This window comes from Aspergillus udagawae, assembly GCF_001078395.1.
Source record: "Aspergillus udagawae IFM 46973 DNA, scaffold_5, whole genome shotgun sequence".
In the NCBI taxonomy this organism is placed as follows: domain Eukaryota; kingdom Fungi; phylum Ascomycota; class Eurotiomycetes; order Eurotiales; family Aspergillaceae; genus Aspergillus; species Aspergillus udagawae.
In genome coordinates, this window is record NW_025091268.1 from 1,329,756 (window position 1) to 1,346,621 (window position 16,866).

The 16,866-nt window shown below is 49.1% G+C and overlaps 9 protein-coding genes across 9 annotated transcripts; 3 read left to right on the forward strand and 6 right to left on the reverse strand.

The window, feature by feature from the left end:
- Nucleotides 1-390: 390 nt before the first annotated feature.
- Nucleotides 391-1,494, reverse strand: Aud_007265 (putative alpha-1,6-mannosyltransferase subunit; the record flags this gene model as incomplete). The annotated part of the gene is made up of 3 exons (XM_043292158.1): nt 391-621; nt 694-1,127; nt 1,194-1,494. The coding sequence occupies 3 exons, from the start codon at nt 1,492-1,494 to the stop codon at nt 391-393; spliced, it is 966 nt and encodes a 321-aa protein (XP_043148093.1).
- A 673-nt stretch (nt 1,495-2,167) lies between these two features.
- Nucleotides 2,168-2,806, reverse strand: Aud_007266 (mitochondrial 54S ribosomal protein bL28m; the record flags this gene model as incomplete). Its single annotated transcript, XM_043292159.1, has 1 exon — nt 2,168-2,806. The coding sequence occupies one exon, from the start codon at nt 2,804-2,806 to the stop codon at nt 2,168-2,170; it is 639 nt and encodes a 212-aa protein (XP_043148094.1).
- Nucleotides 2,807-3,219: 413 nt separating this feature from the next.
- Nucleotides 3,220-4,774, forward strand: rvb1 (RuvB family ATP-dependent DNA helicase pontin; the record flags this gene model as incomplete). Its single annotated transcript, XM_043292160.1, has 4 exons — nt 3,220-3,363; nt 3,434-3,653; nt 3,709-4,256; nt 4,310-4,774. The coding sequence occupies 4 exons, from the start codon at nt 3,220-3,222 to the stop codon at nt 4,772-4,774; spliced, it is 1,377 nt and encodes a 458-aa protein (XP_043148095.1).
- A 220-nt stretch (nt 4,775-4,994) lies between these two features.
- Nucleotides 4,995-5,468, reverse strand: Aud_007268 (uncharacterized protein; the record flags this gene model as incomplete). Its single annotated transcript, XM_043292161.1, has 1 exon — nt 4,995-5,468. The coding sequence occupies one exon, from the start codon at nt 5,466-5,468 to the stop codon at nt 4,995-4,997; it is 474 nt and encodes a 157-aa protein (XP_043148096.1).
- A 2,409-nt stretch (nt 5,469-7,877) lies between these two features.
- Aud_007269 (v-SNARE protein VTI1) lies at nt 7,878-8,532 on the forward strand (the record flags this gene model as incomplete). Its single annotated transcript, XM_043292162.1, has 2 exons — nt 7,878-8,057; nt 8,122-8,532. 2 exons carry the CDS (start codon nt 7,878-7,880, stop codon nt 8,530-8,532), a joined length of 591 nt encoding a protein of 196 aa, XP_043148097.1.
- Nucleotides 8,533-8,948: 416 nt separating this feature from the next.
- Nucleotides 8,949-9,887, reverse strand: Aud_007270 (DSC3 family protein; the record flags this gene model as incomplete). The annotated part of the gene is made up of 1 exon (XM_043292163.1): nt 8,949-9,887. The coding sequence occupies one exon, from the start codon at nt 9,885-9,887 to the stop codon at nt 8,949-8,951; it is 939 nt and encodes a 312-aa protein (XP_043148098.1).
- Nucleotides 9,888-10,622: 735 nt separating this feature from the next.
- On the reverse strand, nt 10,623-11,372 carry isa1 (Fe-binding Fe/S cluster assembly protein ISA1; the record flags this gene model as incomplete). The annotated part of the gene is made up of 1 exon (XM_043292164.1): nt 10,623-11,372. The coding sequence occupies one exon, from the start codon at nt 11,370-11,372 to the stop codon at nt 10,623-10,625; it is 750 nt and encodes a 249-aa protein (XP_043148099.1).
- A 905-nt stretch (nt 11,373-12,277) lies between these two features.
- Nucleotides 12,278-14,691, forward strand: Aud_007272 (ARMH3 family protein; the record flags this gene model as incomplete). Its single annotated transcript, XM_043292165.1, has 8 exons — nt 12,278-12,358; nt 12,414-12,536; nt 12,596-12,676; nt 12,729-12,882; nt 12,948-13,060; nt 13,131-13,465; nt 13,525-13,935; nt 14,004-14,691. 8 exons carry the CDS (start codon nt 12,278-12,280, stop codon nt 14,689-14,691), a joined length of 1,986 nt encoding a protein of 661 aa, XP_043148100.1.
- A 415-nt stretch (nt 14,692-15,106) lies between these two features.
- Aud_007273 (MRG family protein) lies at nt 15,107-16,483 on the reverse strand (the record flags this gene model as incomplete). Its single annotated transcript, XM_043292166.1, has 4 exons — nt 15,107-15,318; nt 15,375-15,759; nt 15,871-16,102; nt 16,320-16,483. The coding sequence occupies 4 exons, from the start codon at nt 16,481-16,483 to the stop codon at nt 15,107-15,109; spliced, it is 993 nt and encodes a 330-aa protein (XP_043148101.1).
- Between the last annotated feature and the right edge of the window lie 383 nt (nt 16,484-16,866).

Below are 16,866 nucleotides of genomic sequence, written 5' to 3' on the forward strand. Positions count from 1 at the left end.
CAGGAATGGCCAGGTCATGAAGCATCCTGTGAGATACTTGCCAGCTAACAAGGGTTGCTGTGATGCTACGCAACAAAGAGAGAGTGCTTGCATGAAAATACTTTCTACGCACGTCAAACTGCACTTGCGGCAGTTCACGAGAAGACATGTACCCTTCATTAAAGGCTTGCAAACTGGCAAACTCCTATAAGCCTTACTCCAAATAGTTTATAGAAACAACATGTGATGAAAAAGAGAAGTCTCATCATATAACCCAATTAGTCAACAAAATCCAAAGTTTGAAATGATAGCTACATCCAGGACCCATGAACACCGATCTATAATGGAAGACAGATATGAAGAACGAGGCGCAAAATCTCATGAAGATCAACTCAGGAGAAGAGGAACTGCTTATGCACTCTTTAACTTCTTCGCCCAAAGGTTGTAGTACGGTTCCATCTCTTGCTCACAACTGCGCTTAGGATCGAAATCACATCCGAAAAACCGAATGATGAAATCTCCGTCCTTGTAAGTGCCGTCGGCAGAAGCAGCAGGGGAATCCTTGCTGTAAGCATTGATGCTTCGTTGAGGAACAAGCGCCATTCTCGCGAGGACAGTCGGATGCCATTGCACTATATGATCCTAGTATAAGAGGGGCAATTGTCAGGAAAATCATCGCCAGCCATTTTGAAGGAAACGAGGAGGAAAACCTACCAGAGCGTGCATCTCTGCTTTCTGAAAGTTGTACTTCCGATACAGAGGATCAAACCACATATCAAGGAAGAACCGCGCAAAGTCGCCCTGTCGAAGCACAAAGCTTCCGGGGTTTAAGTCCTCATTATCCGTGCTGATAATCAGATCGACGTCCTCTGGCTTCAGGTGCGAGAAGGTCTTGATGATGCTATCCGGCGGTACAACGGGAACGTCCTTAAGCATTAAAGACTGAAGGCGATTCTTGTCAAGAATATGAGACTGCAATGATTTGCTAGGGTTCACGATCAGAGCATGAGCATCGAGGTGAAAGAAATAAGCTGAATGAGGATGTGATGCCATTGCATGGCGCATCGCTGGGACTATTGCCCAGCTCCGCGGGGCGTTGTCCAGCGCGGGTTCGTAATCAGACAGAGTTGCGAAGAAATTCGTATAGCCTGCATTTTAGAAAGGTTTAGTCGGTTCCCGAAGTAGAGCTGATGCACTGCGTGTAGTTCACCTACCATGTCGACTAGCATAATGCTCTCTGTTCTTGATGATCTTCTGGATGTAGGTATCACTGAAACGGGCCCGATCTAGAACCGTAACAATGACAATGCTCGAAGCTCCCGCGGGGGCAGATATTGACGCTGTACTCGAATGGGAGAAGTGCGATAAATGCGATAAAAGGAAGAACAGAGTGAGGATAGCAAAGCCTAAAATTGCAGCGGCCTTGAGCTGTTTCTTGCGTTGTAAAGAAAGCCTGGAGGAGCGGGTGTGGGAAGAAGTATGAAGACTCCTCCGAGGGGGTAGAGCAAACTGCATGTCGAGATGACTTTGTCCCCAGCGACTCTTGCTGGGCGACTCTGTATAATATGAAGATGTCTCCTATCAGGACATGGTGGGAGTAATATCCGCAAGCCAAACCGGACGAGCTGTATAGATTGAACTGTCGTACCTGGAGGCGGCCAATCTGCCGAATCCGGAAATGAGCGGCGGATCATCGTTCGCCCGACCTTGTATATGGCACGTTCCAATCAACGATCTGGACTCACAGGAGGTTCCATCAGACGGAATGTGGGTTGTCTGAGATAAGGGCGTCAATTTACTTCAATGAAGAAGAGGACTTGCAGCAGGGCTCAGCGATACTTCTCTATTCGTGCAGCTGAGTGATACATGCCTTTAACATCTATCTTCACAGACCTATGAGCTATCCGGAAAGAGTACCTGATATTTTGCCCCGCGGAAGATGGCATATGCATTGAATATTTCAAGCAATATTGTATTGCAGATATGATACATGAAGCGTTAGACGGAAAATGGGCGGTTTTCGTGACTGCCGGCCAGTGATTCTTGTCTGAAGTGGTGTACATTGAATTCCAGAAAATAGTCGAAGATAATAGTACATGACGCCCAGTCCTTGGCCAACAGAATAGAAAAAAGAATCGACTGTCCATGGTATGCTGATCAGAAAACTCCCGTCACATCTTTTATTCTCCTAGTACTGTTTCTCGTTGTATGTTGGTTTCGTAACTTCCTTGATGTTGGTCTCTTCCTCCACCTTGGCTTTGATTTCTGCCTCCTTCTGCTTTACCCAATCCTCGAACGACGGTGGCTCGGGGAGACCAAGGCGTTTTCTTTCTTGGCGAAATTGCTCTTGGATCTTAGGTGTCTGCATCACTTTCCATCGCAACTCCCAGCCGAAAATACCCAGTTCCTTGATACGGCCGGGCCGGTCGTCCAGAAGGTAGTTGTCGAGACCGCCCGACTTCCAGATTGTTCGCAGAGCCTTTCGCGTAACTTTGATGTAGAGGTACTCTCCGAGGGCTTCACTCCAGAGCTTCTTCCGCCTGACGTTGGGCTTCCAGAATCGTCGCGTTTTACCCTCGTTGCGGCCCTTCGAGATCTTGTTTCCGAACTGGATCATAGTCCCACCATAAAGACCGGAGTTCGATTGCTTGAAGATGTAGTTGGGTCCATAGGGGTAAGGAGGGATATAATCCGGTAATTGCTTCGTCTTTTGCGCAGCCAATGTCGTAGAGAACGAGCGCTTCGGGACTGATAAGGAGAGGTTGCGAAAAGCTGCGGAGAGGAAGCAGGGAAGAGTCATGGCGGAGCGACTCTGGAGGCCGGCCATTGTGATAATCAAGTTATAGAAACAGCATCAACAATGGCAGGACAGTAGGAAATTAATTGTAGAGAGCCGACAAAAGGCTGCGGACGAGACGAATCGTAGCCAGATAGACACCGTCCGCTAGTAAAATGATCGGGAAGTCCTGGTAGAGGGAAAGAATTTGGGCGGATTCTTTGGGGTGCTGACCGCCTTGGCAACGCATCGCTATCATTGCTTGATCCCTTTGAGCTGCGCGCTTGAATTTCGGCCAGAAGCATCACCTCGCTGGATATTAAAGCATTAGTTTCCTTACTGCAGGTTTTCCTTTGCATGATCCCCCTTCACAACTATTTCTAATATTTGATCAGGCTGGGAAGGCTTTCGTTTCATCCAGAGAATTACCTATCAGCTTCCACGCCAGGCCGCAATATTTCGCCATGGTTCAGATCAGTGAAGTGAAGGGCAGTTCGCGGGAGAACAGAACAGCGGCACACACTCACATCAAAGGCCTTGGGTTACGTCCAGATGGGAGTGCGGAGCCGTCTGCCGATGGCTTCGTGGGTCAGGCAGCAGCCCGCGAGGTGCGCAGCATGCAACTTTTTCTTCGCCTTGTACGATGAGCTTGGGCTAACTAGCATGTTTCTCTAACAGGCCTGCGGTGTCGTCGTGGATTTAATCAAGGCGAAGAAAATGGCAGGACGTGCAATTATGCTTGCAGGTGGTCCGGGGACTGGAAAAACGGCCCTTGCTCTGGCTGTGTCACAGGAACTGGGAACCAAGGTCCCGTTCTGCCCGATTGTCGGCAGTGAAATTTACTCTGCTGAGGTCAAGAAGACCGAGGCCCTTATGGAAAACTTTCGTCGGGCGATTGGTATGCTGTATTCATCGCGTATTTCTGATTGATATTGCGACTAACAAATCCTCAGGTCTAAGAGTGCGCGAGACGAAAGAGGTATACGAAGGAGAAGTCACAGAACTCACGCCTGAGGAAACCGAGAACCCCCTTGGCGGCTACGGACGTACCATCAGCCATTTGATTATCGGATTGAAGTCGGCCAAAGGAACCAAGAAACTGCGTCTTGACCCTAGCATTTACGAAGCGATCCAGAAGGAGCGTGTAACCGTAGGAGATGTCATCTATATTGAAGCGAACACCGGGGCTTGCAAAAGAGTTGGACGGTCCGATGCATATGCGACTGAGTTCGATCTCGAAGCGGAAGAATACGTGCCTGTACCGAAGGGAGAGGTACACAAGAAGAAGGAAATAGTGCAAGATGTGACGCTTCATGACTTGGACATGGCCAACGCACGGCCACAGGGTGGACAGGATGTCATGAGTATGATGGGCCAGCTCATGAAGCCGAAGAAAACAGAAATCACGGACAAGCTGCGCCAGGAGATCAACAAAGTGGTCAACCGCTATATCGATCAGGGTGTTGCTGAGCTTGTTCCTGGCGTGCTCTTCATTGATGAGGTATTTCGAGCTCTTTTTCCCGTCCCATTCCAAGTGTGCTGACTCGTTCTCAGGTTCACATGCTTGACATCGAATGCTTCACCTATCTCAACCGCGCTCTCGAGTCTAGCATCTCCCCTATCGTCATTCTCGCGTCCAACCGGGGTCACACTGTTATTCGTGGCACAGACGATGTCACTGCTGCGCATGGAATTCCCCCGGATCTACTTGCGCGTCTCCTCATTATCCCAACGCATCCTTACACCCCTGACGAGATCAAGACCATCATCCGGTTGCGCGCTAAGACGGAAGGCCTTAATATCACCGATCCTGCCCTCGACAAGGTCGCTGAGCATGGCAGCAAGGTCAGCTTGCGGTATGCTCTACAACTGCTCACCCCTGCTAGTATCCTCGCGCGCGTGAATGGACGACCAGGAGGCATTGAGGAGGCGGATGTTGCAGAGTGCGAGGATCTTTTCATTGATGCGAAGAGAAGTGCCGCCATCGTGAGCCAGGACAGTGAGAAGTTCCTTTCATGAAGTAATGCACTTGATTTAATGGGGTTTTGGTCGATCGAGGGAGTTACAAAACCACGCAAAGATGTATGCTATGTCTGATATGCAAATTCTTATGTCACGTAATGGAAGGGATACTTTGGCTCCATAAGCTCTTCGTGTCAAACAGTACTCGTTCAGGAGATAGCCTGGCTTTATTTCTCTAGCTTGTATTTATCCAAACCTGATATTAACAAATGGTCCTTCACTTTCTCGGGAGGCAAAGTTTATTCTTCAGTGAGCCTCGCAACGCACCCAGTAGGATGAGTGAAATTTCAATGACAAGGATGTAGACACGCAGTAGGCTAAGTAGTGTCCGAATGACATGATCTGCCAGACTCCAATGCAATTGTGGTAGCTCAGTTGCATCCAAGAGGTCCGGATGATGCTCAATAGCAAAGGGCACTTTGGCACCGAGATGTTCAACGGCAACCGTGAGGCCAGAGGTAATAGCGTCCTCGAGAAACCCACGGCCCGTCCATGAGAGGCAGAAGCTAAGCCCTCGTTTGTTCTGAATGGCAGGAAGAGAGTTTAGAGCCTGGAGCGTGTCGGTGCTGATCTCAAGATCAGTGAGCTCCCAAACTCCTGCGACAAGCAGAGGATGTGGCGGAGCGAATGGATCCAGTGTGATGAGGACTGGGCCGAAGAGCTGCATTGGAAGATTTTGCTCGTCATTCATGACGCAGGTGAGGCATGTCCTGGGGGTTATATTGTCAGGAGGGTCTTTAGGATGGTTCCTATTGTGTCTGTCCCAGTAAGTTACTATGAAACTACTAGCAGGCCATGACTGGTCGAAGTTTGTTGTGAACTGGGAAGTTTGTGAGTACTTTGTGATACAGAGTGGTTCGGACACATTACAGTGAGATTGAGGAGCCGAAATTACTCACAGGTGAGTCTGAATGCAAGACCATGATACGTCTTGCTGTTCGCAACTTTTGTAAGATCTCAGTTTCCTCAGTAGTAGGGATTTTGCCCCAAATGTGCTGGATTTCTCTGGCAGAAATGGCAAAAATAAGGTGGTCAAAATGCGCCTTCTGTCCATCAGAGGTCATAAGCACAAAACGCTCCTTTGTCGACTGCGATATACCTGTCACTCGGGTCTTGACGTGTATTCTATGAGACGGGAATCCCCTTGCCATTACCACGACCAACTGCCTGGCTCCATCATTAATGCGTTGCCATTTCGGCCTATTTGGGCGTGGACAGAGAATGCTATGGTCCAACAGGCAGCGGACGAAGGCTTTGACAGGCAACAGATCTATAATCTTGCCAGCATTGATTCCCCACAAAGCCGATAGCATTGATGGCAAGTACTTCGTATAAAATGAGTTTGAATATTCCTCACTTGAGAAATGCTGTCGCATCACTGGTTCGTGCTGGGCATGGCCCTCACTCCGCTGATGACCGTCAGCCAGTAGGTCTAGATACGTATATCGTAATCGTGCAATATCGAGCAACATGCGCCATGTTTCAAGTTTGCGCAGAAGCCATGGCCGACGCATAATGTCCCCAAGTATACTTCCAGTCCATTGATCAGCCCCAACACCATCGGTGGCTCCAAAGGAGAACTCCGCTGTCGATGTGGAAATTCCTAGACAGCGAAGCAGTGAAACAAGGCTGGCTGCAGTGGAATTAGTCTCAGGGCTGGTTCCGTTGCGGATGGCACTGACGAGAAGCTGTTGCATTGAATACTGGTGGCACTGTGTTCACAGCGACCGTATTTCCTTCGTACTCAAATGGTATTGTCTTGATACGCCCACCGAGCGTTGCAGAGGCCTCGAAAAGATGGACATCATGCGGAGACTTCTGTAAAGCCCAGAACGCGGTGACCCCGGCGCATCCGCCTCCAACAATAGCGACACGTTTAGGTTGCATGGGAGACATGAGGCGATCTGTCAGATCTGGGGCCACGGAGCAGTATCATTGCATCGCGATTGAAAACAGAAGTGCTCGTGCTCGCCCCAGCGAATAAAGGCAAGATGTTGATGACTGTGGATTCTGAGACTGGAAGCGCTTGCTTCATCACAAAGCCGCAGAAAAGCGGTTCAACCCGTACTACGGCCTGGACAATGTGCACACTTAGATGCTACCCAAGAGGGAGCGTTAGAGCCTCGGATACCATTACCAGGATCATCCACGCGCCCCGTTCCTCGTTCGGATGAAAGTTCATCGCAGACGAGAGCAGAAATCCAGCCATACGGAGATTGAATCTGGAGACGTTGCTACTGATGATAACAGCCGACAGGTTTATCAGAGGCGGCGGTTAGGTCAGCCTCCGCTTCGGTTCCCAGCGAGTTTTAAGTGTGACAACATCAGATGACAGCAACTTGAGACTCAACCAATGATTACCAATGAACGTGATGGTCATAGAGTGATCTCGAATATTGTGTCAAAAGCTATCAGCAGTGACGAACTCAGGAAAAGGCAATGAGTCGACGGAATTTTAAGGTGTAGACTAAATGTGACAAAGCAAGAGAGGGACACCTCTGGGGAAATGCTATGACGTCCATCTACAAGAAATGGAAACGCAAAGTACCTTTTTGCGGATCCAATAAACTGGTTCCATGCCAGGGGTACGAGTAGGTATGGACAAATTATAAGAGTGCTTGCGCTCTGTTTGCCCTCTGAGTAACAGTAGTAAGTGAGAGAAGATATACTAAACTGTTCTATTCTACCTCTTGACACTTCATCCTCGGCCGGTTGTCACGTGTTCGCGGATGGCTGGAGTGAGGTTAATCGCCGAACAATGAACGATCGTCATTGCAGTTGCCATCGTCCAGCCTCTTCTTTCTTTTTCGTCGTCGTTGATTCGGTTCTACAAGTTGTTGATTTACCCCTATATCAGTTTCTGTAGGCTGTCAGCTGCAAATCAAGTAACAACTTCTACCAAAATTCAAAACGTTTCCGCCTGGGGGACAAGTCCGGCCGTTAAGGGAGACCCGCCACGAAGATAAGGTGGAAGATATCCATCATCACAGTCCGCTTATCAACGACACCTGTTGGTCCGTTGCGCCGAGATCGTTTCAGTCATACTCTTCTCGCATTTTCCTGCCTTTAGTTTTGTGTTCTGACCCAATTCACGAAGACAATGTCGAACCCGCTAGACACCGATGCCGGCTCTGAGCTGTTCAGCAGTTATGAGACGGAGCTGAAGCTGGTACAGGCCGATCTGAACCAGAAGCTGGACCAGATAGCGGAATCAAGTGGTGAGCAACGGAAATCAGCAATAAGACAGGCTGAACAAGCCTTGGATGAGGCCAATGAGTTGGTTCGTCGCGCTTTCTGGACTCCCGCCTCTACATCTCGTCTAACATCTCGTTGAATACGTGCAGCTAGATCAAATGCGCATGGAGAAGCAGAACATCCCCTCAGCAGCACGGTCAAAGGTCAACATTCGTTTTCGCAACTATGCCACCGACGTTGACGAAGCCAAGCGGAAGCTCAAATCGCTCTCCGACGATCGCACAGCGCTCTTTGGCGACCGCTACACGGACGAACCACAAGATGAGCATCTGGAGCAGAGGCAGCAGCTTCTTTCCGGCACCGAACGTTTGGAACGGAGCTCTGCCCGTCTACAGGAGAGCCAGCGGATTGCCCTCGAAACGGAGGATATCGGCCGTAATACATTGGCCGACCTCTATCAGCAACGGCAGACCATCGAGCATGCGCGATCGGGGCTGCAGCAGAGTGAAGGATATGTAGATACGAGCATCAAGACTCTAAGGGGCATGGCCCGTAGGTAATGACTCTCCTTGGAATCCACGCCTTCTGATCTCAAATTTGCTGATCTCGAACTTTTTCCTTCTCACAGGATGGCTACGAATCGGATAATCACGATCGCGATTATTACTGTTTTGGTCCTTTTGATTTTTGCTGTCATTTATAGCAAGTTCCATTAGCGTCGGGTTCTGGACAGGCGTAGATACGAATTCCTCTTCCATATTATCCTCTCATGACTTATTCTTGTTGTTTGCGCAGGCACTCCTACATGAATCGTTGTATGATAGCATCCGCCAGGCATTAATACTCGTCAAACATATTACTACTATAGCCAGTGGTCACTCAATCGATCGCTTCGCGCATTCTTCAGCATAAGGGTATCATTCGTAGCAAATAAAACAGCACTGAAGAAAGTCGACTTCTAAGCTGAGTAAGTCATCTAATTCATGATGCGCATAGCGCCAAATGCAACATTTATGACGACGCCCACAAAGACCGCCAATCCCTTCCGCCAACTCCATACACCCTCCTCCCTCCTCAACCACATGGCACAGCCCACAGGCCAGAAGAACCCCATCACCGCGCCCCAAAGCATGTCGTCCATAGCACCTCGGGAGCCAGCCCCAAAGCCGCCATCATCATCCGCAAAGGAAATGCCTTCACCTCCGCCCCCCGTGCCCGCCGCCATCGCGGATGATCCCTCATCCATCCACCGGTCTTCGAGCTCGCGCAGCTCTGCCCCAGTCGGCATGGTATCCGGCGTCCGCGATACAGACTGGATCGCCATAAACTGCGATCGGAGCGCCGACACCTCGGAAGGGGTGAATCCCGCCGATAACAGCCGATCAAAACCGCGGGGGGCGGCCGTAGTGGACGGCGGAGGTTGCTGCTGTTGCTGCTGCTTTTGTCTACCTGTATAAGCCTCGTCCGTCTGCTCTTGCTGAATTGTGGTAGCTGTTGCCGCCTCAGCCGCTAGATCGGCGTCTGATAGAACGATATCGCCTATTGAGCAATGAATGTAGAGCCGGGGCTGCTCCCGGATGGGTGCTTTGCCCTTCCCCTTGGCAGTGGTAGCATCGCCTTGTGCGACGGGAGTTCTAGAAGGCGAAGGTGGGAGCTTTAAAGAAACACTGAGTGGGGTGGCATCTTCCAGACCACGGCCAGCGTAGATCAAACGGAGGCGATGTGATGAGAGGTTCAGTGGAAGGTGCGTTCGAATCAATTGCTTCAAGCCGGCAGCCGTGGTTGTATCGGGGTTCGGGATGTCGAGAGGGAGGTCGGGAATCGAGGCAGAGAATCGGACTGTCAGGAGAAGAGGCCCATCTGCAGAATCCCCATCCCATGTAGGATCTGGGGTTAGAAATGCGGGGGAAGTCATAGCTTAACTCTTGGGTATTTAAATTTCAAAGCGCCGACCGATAAAAAGCCAGCTTAGCAAGTTTGAAGAAACATCCTGGTTACGGTCTGCCATCCATCGTTCGCGTTGCTTGATCACATAGTCAGTAACTGCATACTGCCAATCACAGACGGATTGAAATGACGACTACTGGCAGATTTCCGCTTTCCGAGACCTCACGTGATACGAAGATATCCGCTTAGGGAAAAGACATAATAATAAAAGTCAGGAGACAGGAGACAATAATCATAATATATATTTCCATTATAGATCTCAAGGTAGGTATATGTACAGTCTGTCTGAAGTTCGACAGGTCCCTGTAACCTCTGCCCAAATGTATCTCGAGCGTCAAACCGGAAAACTGCTCCGCGGAAGAAGACTACATCCGTGCCACATAGGAAAAGAGAAAGAGCGGCGAATCGGCGCTGGGGACTAGGTTCTAAGAAGGCCCCGGTCTTTCCCTCTCAATGCTGTCCTTGCAGAGCTCAGCTGGGCCAAGTATAAACCTCGTGTTGGCGGCGCATATAACACCAGAAAAGAACTCCGTAAGCCCCGGGATCAGATGTATGTGAATATCGTGAGCAAGCCGCAATAACGCCGTTAAATGCACCTCAATGAAACCCCAATTAACCCAATAGCAAGAGCGAACATTTCAAGAACGATGTTCTAAACCATGAAGGATTCGCCGCATCCGCATTGCTCCTCTGTAGCTTCACGTTAGACAAACTGCATCGTGGCAAAGATGTATTCAAATGATGGGGGCTTACTAATATTGGGATTTCGGAAGACAAACTTTCGGCTCAGCTTGTCCTCCTGCCAATCCATTTCGCTACCAATTATGCTGAACAGAGCCTTGCTGTCAATTAAAACTTTCACTCCGTCTTGTTCAACAACTTCATCGAAAGCTCCAGGCTTTTCAACATATTCAAGGTGGTAGGCGAGCCCAGAACATCCCCGATTCTTGACACCCACCCGAATAAATTTGGGGTCTGGCTGTGACAGAAGCTTTCGAAGTTGCTCAACTGCGAGCGGCGTCAACTTCATGGCCGCCTTTCTTGCCCGTAATTTTCTTCGGGGCTTTTCCGTGTGTGTCGAGCTTGCGGGGGGTGCGGTTGTAACAGGTTTCGACTTCTGAGCTTCACCTTCTCGTAGGCTCACATGCGAATAGCCTCCACTCTGTTCTTGTTTTTGCGTCATCGTGTTAGGAGTTGGCGGAAATTCTGCAGCGATAGACGTGTCTGGGGTGCCGGCGTTTCGGGACGGAGGAGGGAAAACAGATGGTAAGGTGTGGGGTCGGTAGGCAGTAGCGGTTTGCATATCACGCTTCGATGACCGGTATGTATTCCCAAACGAGGAGAAACTCCTGAGCGCTTGCGCGCATGGTGTATTGAATGGTCTGCTCGCGCATCTCAACATCGTGGCGGATGATGTCACTGAAGAGTGCATAGTAACCCTGTACAACGACATGATAGAATCAAATCTATGTGTATAAGGGAGAAAACTGCAATCTATAATAATGAGAAATAGGAGGTAGATGCCTTCGTATCTGCGATGGATTTGCTGCTTGCAGGGGAGGGTAATTGTCGTCAAATATGGAGAAATGGGTAACTTTGGGAGAGGAGATTCTGTTTTGTAGGCGGAAGAGAGTCGGCGGTTCGGCAAAGAGTTCAATGAGTAATGAGTCACCAGCCAATCAGCATTGAGGTGTTTCTACGCATCCCGCCCTTGCAAATGTCATTCAGACTTCACTCTGGAGGTGGCGCCACTCCAAATCATGTGATGGCAGTCGAGTCTCTTATGTAGTATAACCCTCATATCATTCTTGATTGCTCTTCAATGTTGAGGAGATCAAGGGTAAATTGGCTTGTTCAATAGGATTGTTATCAACTGATCTACATCATGCCCAGTTTGAGATTCCCTATCTCTCTATCAATGCTTCCCTATTATGTGAAGGTCCTTAAATAACTGAAGTCATACAAATAACAAGGATCTGGGTTCTTTTTTTTTGACAGCATTAATATTTCAAAATTCATCGAAATAGAGTAACTCCTGCTTCTACAAGATCATTAAGAGGTAAAGCATCTGATATTCAAAGGCTGGTTTTGTTGACTCTCCTCAATAAGGAAAGTCAATGAAATGTGGCTTATTGCTGACAACGCGAGTGCTTATGTGGCTAGTGCGTTCTGGCCCAAAGAGGCAGAAATGGCTGGAGACAACTATTATTATGCCTCGACACTTGTACTTATGATACATTGGATATTTTTATATTCGGAATCTTTCCATCATCATTTGTATTGCCGTTCCTAAGTTGTACTGATTCCCCAATATTGCTGCCATGGTTCTACACTCTTTGGAGTCTCGTGTATAACATCATGGAATCCCCCTTAACACAGCAAAGTAGACCGGAGACTTTCAAGCCTAAAATTGTGCAACTATACGAAAATCTCTTTCAAGTATGTGATTCATTTACAATTCTTCTGCATGTCATGCTAAATTATTTTACCCAAGACTTCAGATCTTGCAGAGCCATCCGAAGGTTTCTGGCGAGAGTTCTTTTTGTTGCCGCCTGATCGAGCCCAGCTTGCATTAATTCTAGATAGACTCGGTCCAGAAGATACTCTTCACTTACAGGTATTTCGTCAACCCTATAAGAAATTCCAGCTTGATATTGCTTGCTGACTCTGTACCAGGCTCAAACCCAGCAGCTATTTGCGCGTGCAGTAAAGGAGGCCAACTCTAGAGTTAGCCCAGTGAACGCTTATGCGTTAGAGGTGAGCTTTCAGATGGGGGAAGTTACACTCCAAGCTCTAATGCCTCAGCCAGACCTTGACAGTCTTCTTAGCATGCGTGCTGAAGAAGAAGTATACCAACCCCAGCTCTGATGTTATCACTGTCCTTGCCGGGCTTGATGAGGTTGACCATGTTATCTCCAACCTTGTCGCCGTTTTAGATAGTATCATTCGCAATGGGAGCAGCTGTGAGTGCCCAATCAGGAGATGGTTGCCTAAGTTGACCAGATTATGGCCGCTAATGAGTGTGCAGTTGATATTCGGATTAAAGCCATCCGGGTAGCCATTGCTCTTACCAGCGGCGCATATAAGACGAGTCTCGTTTCCTACTTTACTCATAAGGATCTGTTCCCCTCCCTCATGAAGGTATGACTGTGCTAAGCCGTAGTTGCTCTGCTTTCTTGGATTCGAGAGTTTCTGCTGACACACTCTGAAGTTTGTGCACGAATCTGATACCCCTATTCAAATATTTGAGCCGTTCCTCCTTCTCGGACTATTAGCGAACTACAACAAGTTCGAGTTTCAGAACCCATATCAATTACGCCTCGACGATTTTGTCAACGAGTTGAGCATTCAAAAGATCGTCAAAGGTGTCGGTCTTTCGTGCGCTGCCCTGAGGAACGGCTATATTGCTGTACAAGACGATGCACCTGAGGGCTGGACACTCAGCAGCACCCTGGTCTTCTTTGGACTCGGAAGACTTGCTCCAGGCGCGAGGAATAAACCACAGGCGCTAACGGTGGAGGAAGCGAAGGAGATGTTTGCAACTCTGTAAGATCGCTTTGGGTCCTCCTCGGTTTACATTTTCCCCGTTGGCTAACAGGAATCAGGCCGGCTCAGGAAGCAGCCATTCTTCTAGCAACTTATGACTTTGCAAATGCAAATAAGCTCTTTGGATATCACCTCATTAACTCCGTGTCAGAGAAAGAGAGCGAGGAATCTCCATTTGCCAGCTTTCTCTCTGTTACGAGCTACCTGTTGCAGCACGCTTACAGATCCCCTCGGGTTGCACACTATGCGGAACTCAACCTCTTCACTCTTCGCATCCTTTCTGAAGACTCATCCTTGTGTAAACAGCTTTGCAGTGACGGGGAGAAAAGGCAAGTGCGCCTTTGCCGGCAAAGGCAGCCGTATCTTCCGCTCGTCATCGGGGACAGGGTTCTGGCAACAGTTATTTTCGACATTATGATTGATACAATTTCCCATAATCTCCGGCGGCGCCTTGATGCCAACATCTACAGGTAAATTCTCTGTTTTCTTCGTTTTACCTAACAGGACGCTTGGGACTAATCTCCACCCGTCATTCAAGTCATTCAATCGCTATCCTTCTTCGGCTCCTAACCTACCTATCAATGAACAAAATCCGTTTGACATACCACTGGTCGGAGCTCTGGAGGACTCTGCTCTCCCTGATGCGGTTCCTCACTACGTACGCGTCGGACCTGTCAAATTCTCCCAACATCGCCACTCTCACCACCTCCCTTGTAGACCTGGTGGCATTCTGCGTCTCCGCAGGGGACACCTTTCTCCCAGACCCGGCATCTTACGACGACTTGTTCTACAAACTCGTCGAAACAGGTCCCATCATCACCCGATTTCGCGACGTCTACTCCCTCAAGCCCCCAACTCCTTCTGCCTCGAAGATTCCCGACCCCACCACCGTCGCCAGCAAGGACATCCACGTCGCCGCCGTCGACACCCTGATCTCCGTCTCGACCCACTTCTACACTTTGCTTTTTGACCCAGACAAGAACGTCGACGCGAGCTTGAAACCTGGTGGCGAAGTGTCGAACCCTGTACCGATCCCGGCTAACCGGAAGAAGCATCTTTCGCCTCGGGAAGTTCACAGGATCATCAAGCAGGGCTACGACACGTTGAGTATTCAGCCGCCCGAGGGGTTGAGTGCGTGGACGAGATGGCGTGAGGCGGACTGGAAGACGGAGTTGAAGCGGGTGGCCAGATGCGCCGTGGAGGATGCCCGGCAATTGGTTGCGTAAAAATTCCTTCTGTTGAACCTCAGCGCAAGAGCATGCTTGCGATGCCCCGAAAGAGGCCTATATGGTTGTAAATTACAGTTTTGTGGGTTGTTCATCTTTGAACTATGTCATCCTGTATAGCTATAGGACCAGAAACGATGAATGAGAACTGGGTCCTGACTTGTATGCCTAGGACGCCAGAATGCATATTGTGATGAAGCAGTGTCTTCTCGAGAATATGAAATCTGGCCAATTCTAGATCTAATAATACAAGTTCAAACGTGGTAAACCATGAGGCGCATAGCTGATTGCTAGCCTTCGCTGCAGATGAGCAGCACATTAACCAAACACAACGCAAAGAAAGATCGACAACAGGTGCATGTTATCCGTATACGAAGAAAATATCTCAGCGATGACCCCAGCCAACCCATCATTCTCAGACGAGCCGCGTCGTGGCAGCTACAGCTGCCGAACTAGGGTTACCTCTTGACTTTTCCACGTACTCATTTGTTGCAGTCATGTACCTCGTGGCGAAATACTTGTCTGAGTTCTTGCTGAGCCAGAGCGTGAATTTTGACAGCTCTTCCCGGAGTCTGTTGGTGGACTGGAGATCCATGTTTGTCTGCGCAATGAGCTCCGGCATGGTTGCTGGACGAATAAATAAGTAAGTAGGCTTCTGAAGGCCAAACGATGGAGAAGCATACCAAAAAGTCTCGTCAAATGCTCGGCCCCGTAGATATCGAGGGGCCCCTTCTCGGAATATTCACCAGATCCCGCCTCCCATTTCTTGCGGAGGGCTTTGTACTGCTCGCGCTCGAATCGGTAGAGCAGAATCTTGTCAAGGGCTTTGTCAAAATACTCCTTGATACCCATGATTACTTCTTCGAGGACATCCAGGTCAGCCGCGCTCGTACGCTTGGGCTTCTCTTCCACGGTGAAATCTTCCAAAATCTGGTTGACTGATGCTTTGGCCGGCAAAGCAACAACCTGCTGATTTTTCGTCACATTTTCCCAGTCATCTACGAGGAGAGATTTCAAATTGTCCGGCATTACAATCCGCACGGATGGTCGTGTATAGAAATGTTCTTCCTGTAGCCATATCGTGAGTATCGTGTGCACAGAGCAGCGAGACTTGCAATATCCCTCAAAGACATAGCGGGCATGTCCCAGCAGTCCGCATGGTGGAGAGACTTTGCTTACCTTTTCAATTTCATTGTCTCTGGCCCTCTTGGTCGCGCGACCAGGAACTGATGTTTGTCGCTCCTCGCTGTCCCGGGCGGAGCCGCGGTCGGAGCCTGCTTTTCTCTTCAACGTAGTCTTTGTGCTCTTCTGGCGAAAAGCAGCCTCTGCCTCACGACGGAGCGTAGTAGCGAGCTCCCTATTTTCATCCGTGAATTTCCGGAGCCGATCTTGAGGCACCCAGTCGTCCCATCTGCGTGGAATAAGTCAGCTACAGCCATTCAACGTACCAAATCTTGCGATTCGGGAGTTCCATCAATGTACTCAAACAGGTGCATTCTAGCACCTTAATCAAGACAGAGTTCGCTCAAGGCACGCGGTAAGATCGCGAATCTGAGGTCAACAGAGCAGCATGGTTGTAGGAGACCGCCACCCGCAACAAAAGAAAGCCAAAAAAGGATCGTACTTACGTGTTCTTCCAACCCTTGTAGTGAACTAGGTACTCGAACGGACTTTTCTTGTCCTCAGCATCGGTGTGCCTAACGTCGAGGATTTTTGCCTCGTATAGAATCTCATGATGAAAGCAAAGGACTCTTTCGTCTTTTTGGTAAGTAGATTGGCTTGCTGGCGCCATTTTGAATGTGGCGAGATTGATGATGTATGATAAAAGGTTGTCTGCTCCGGAAGAACAAGAGGAGGATGACTTGGTAGTATTGCTTTAGCCACCAACACGGGCTTCCCAGAAGGATGAGAATGATGAAACACCAAGGAGTATGTTGCTGGCAATGCAGCCTAAATAAGGCTTTTTGAGTCCGCAGAAGCACGTGCAACACAACCAGGGATATCAGCAAATACTGGACGCAGTAATTGTGTCAATGAGAGGCGGACAAATGCAATAGACTTGATCTTCGTAGAAGAATGATTGGAATCACGATACGAAGATATCAGCTTCGTACATCAAATAGTTCCCCGCGTTATACGCGAAGGTTTCAATGCCCACGGAAGCCAGATGCAGAA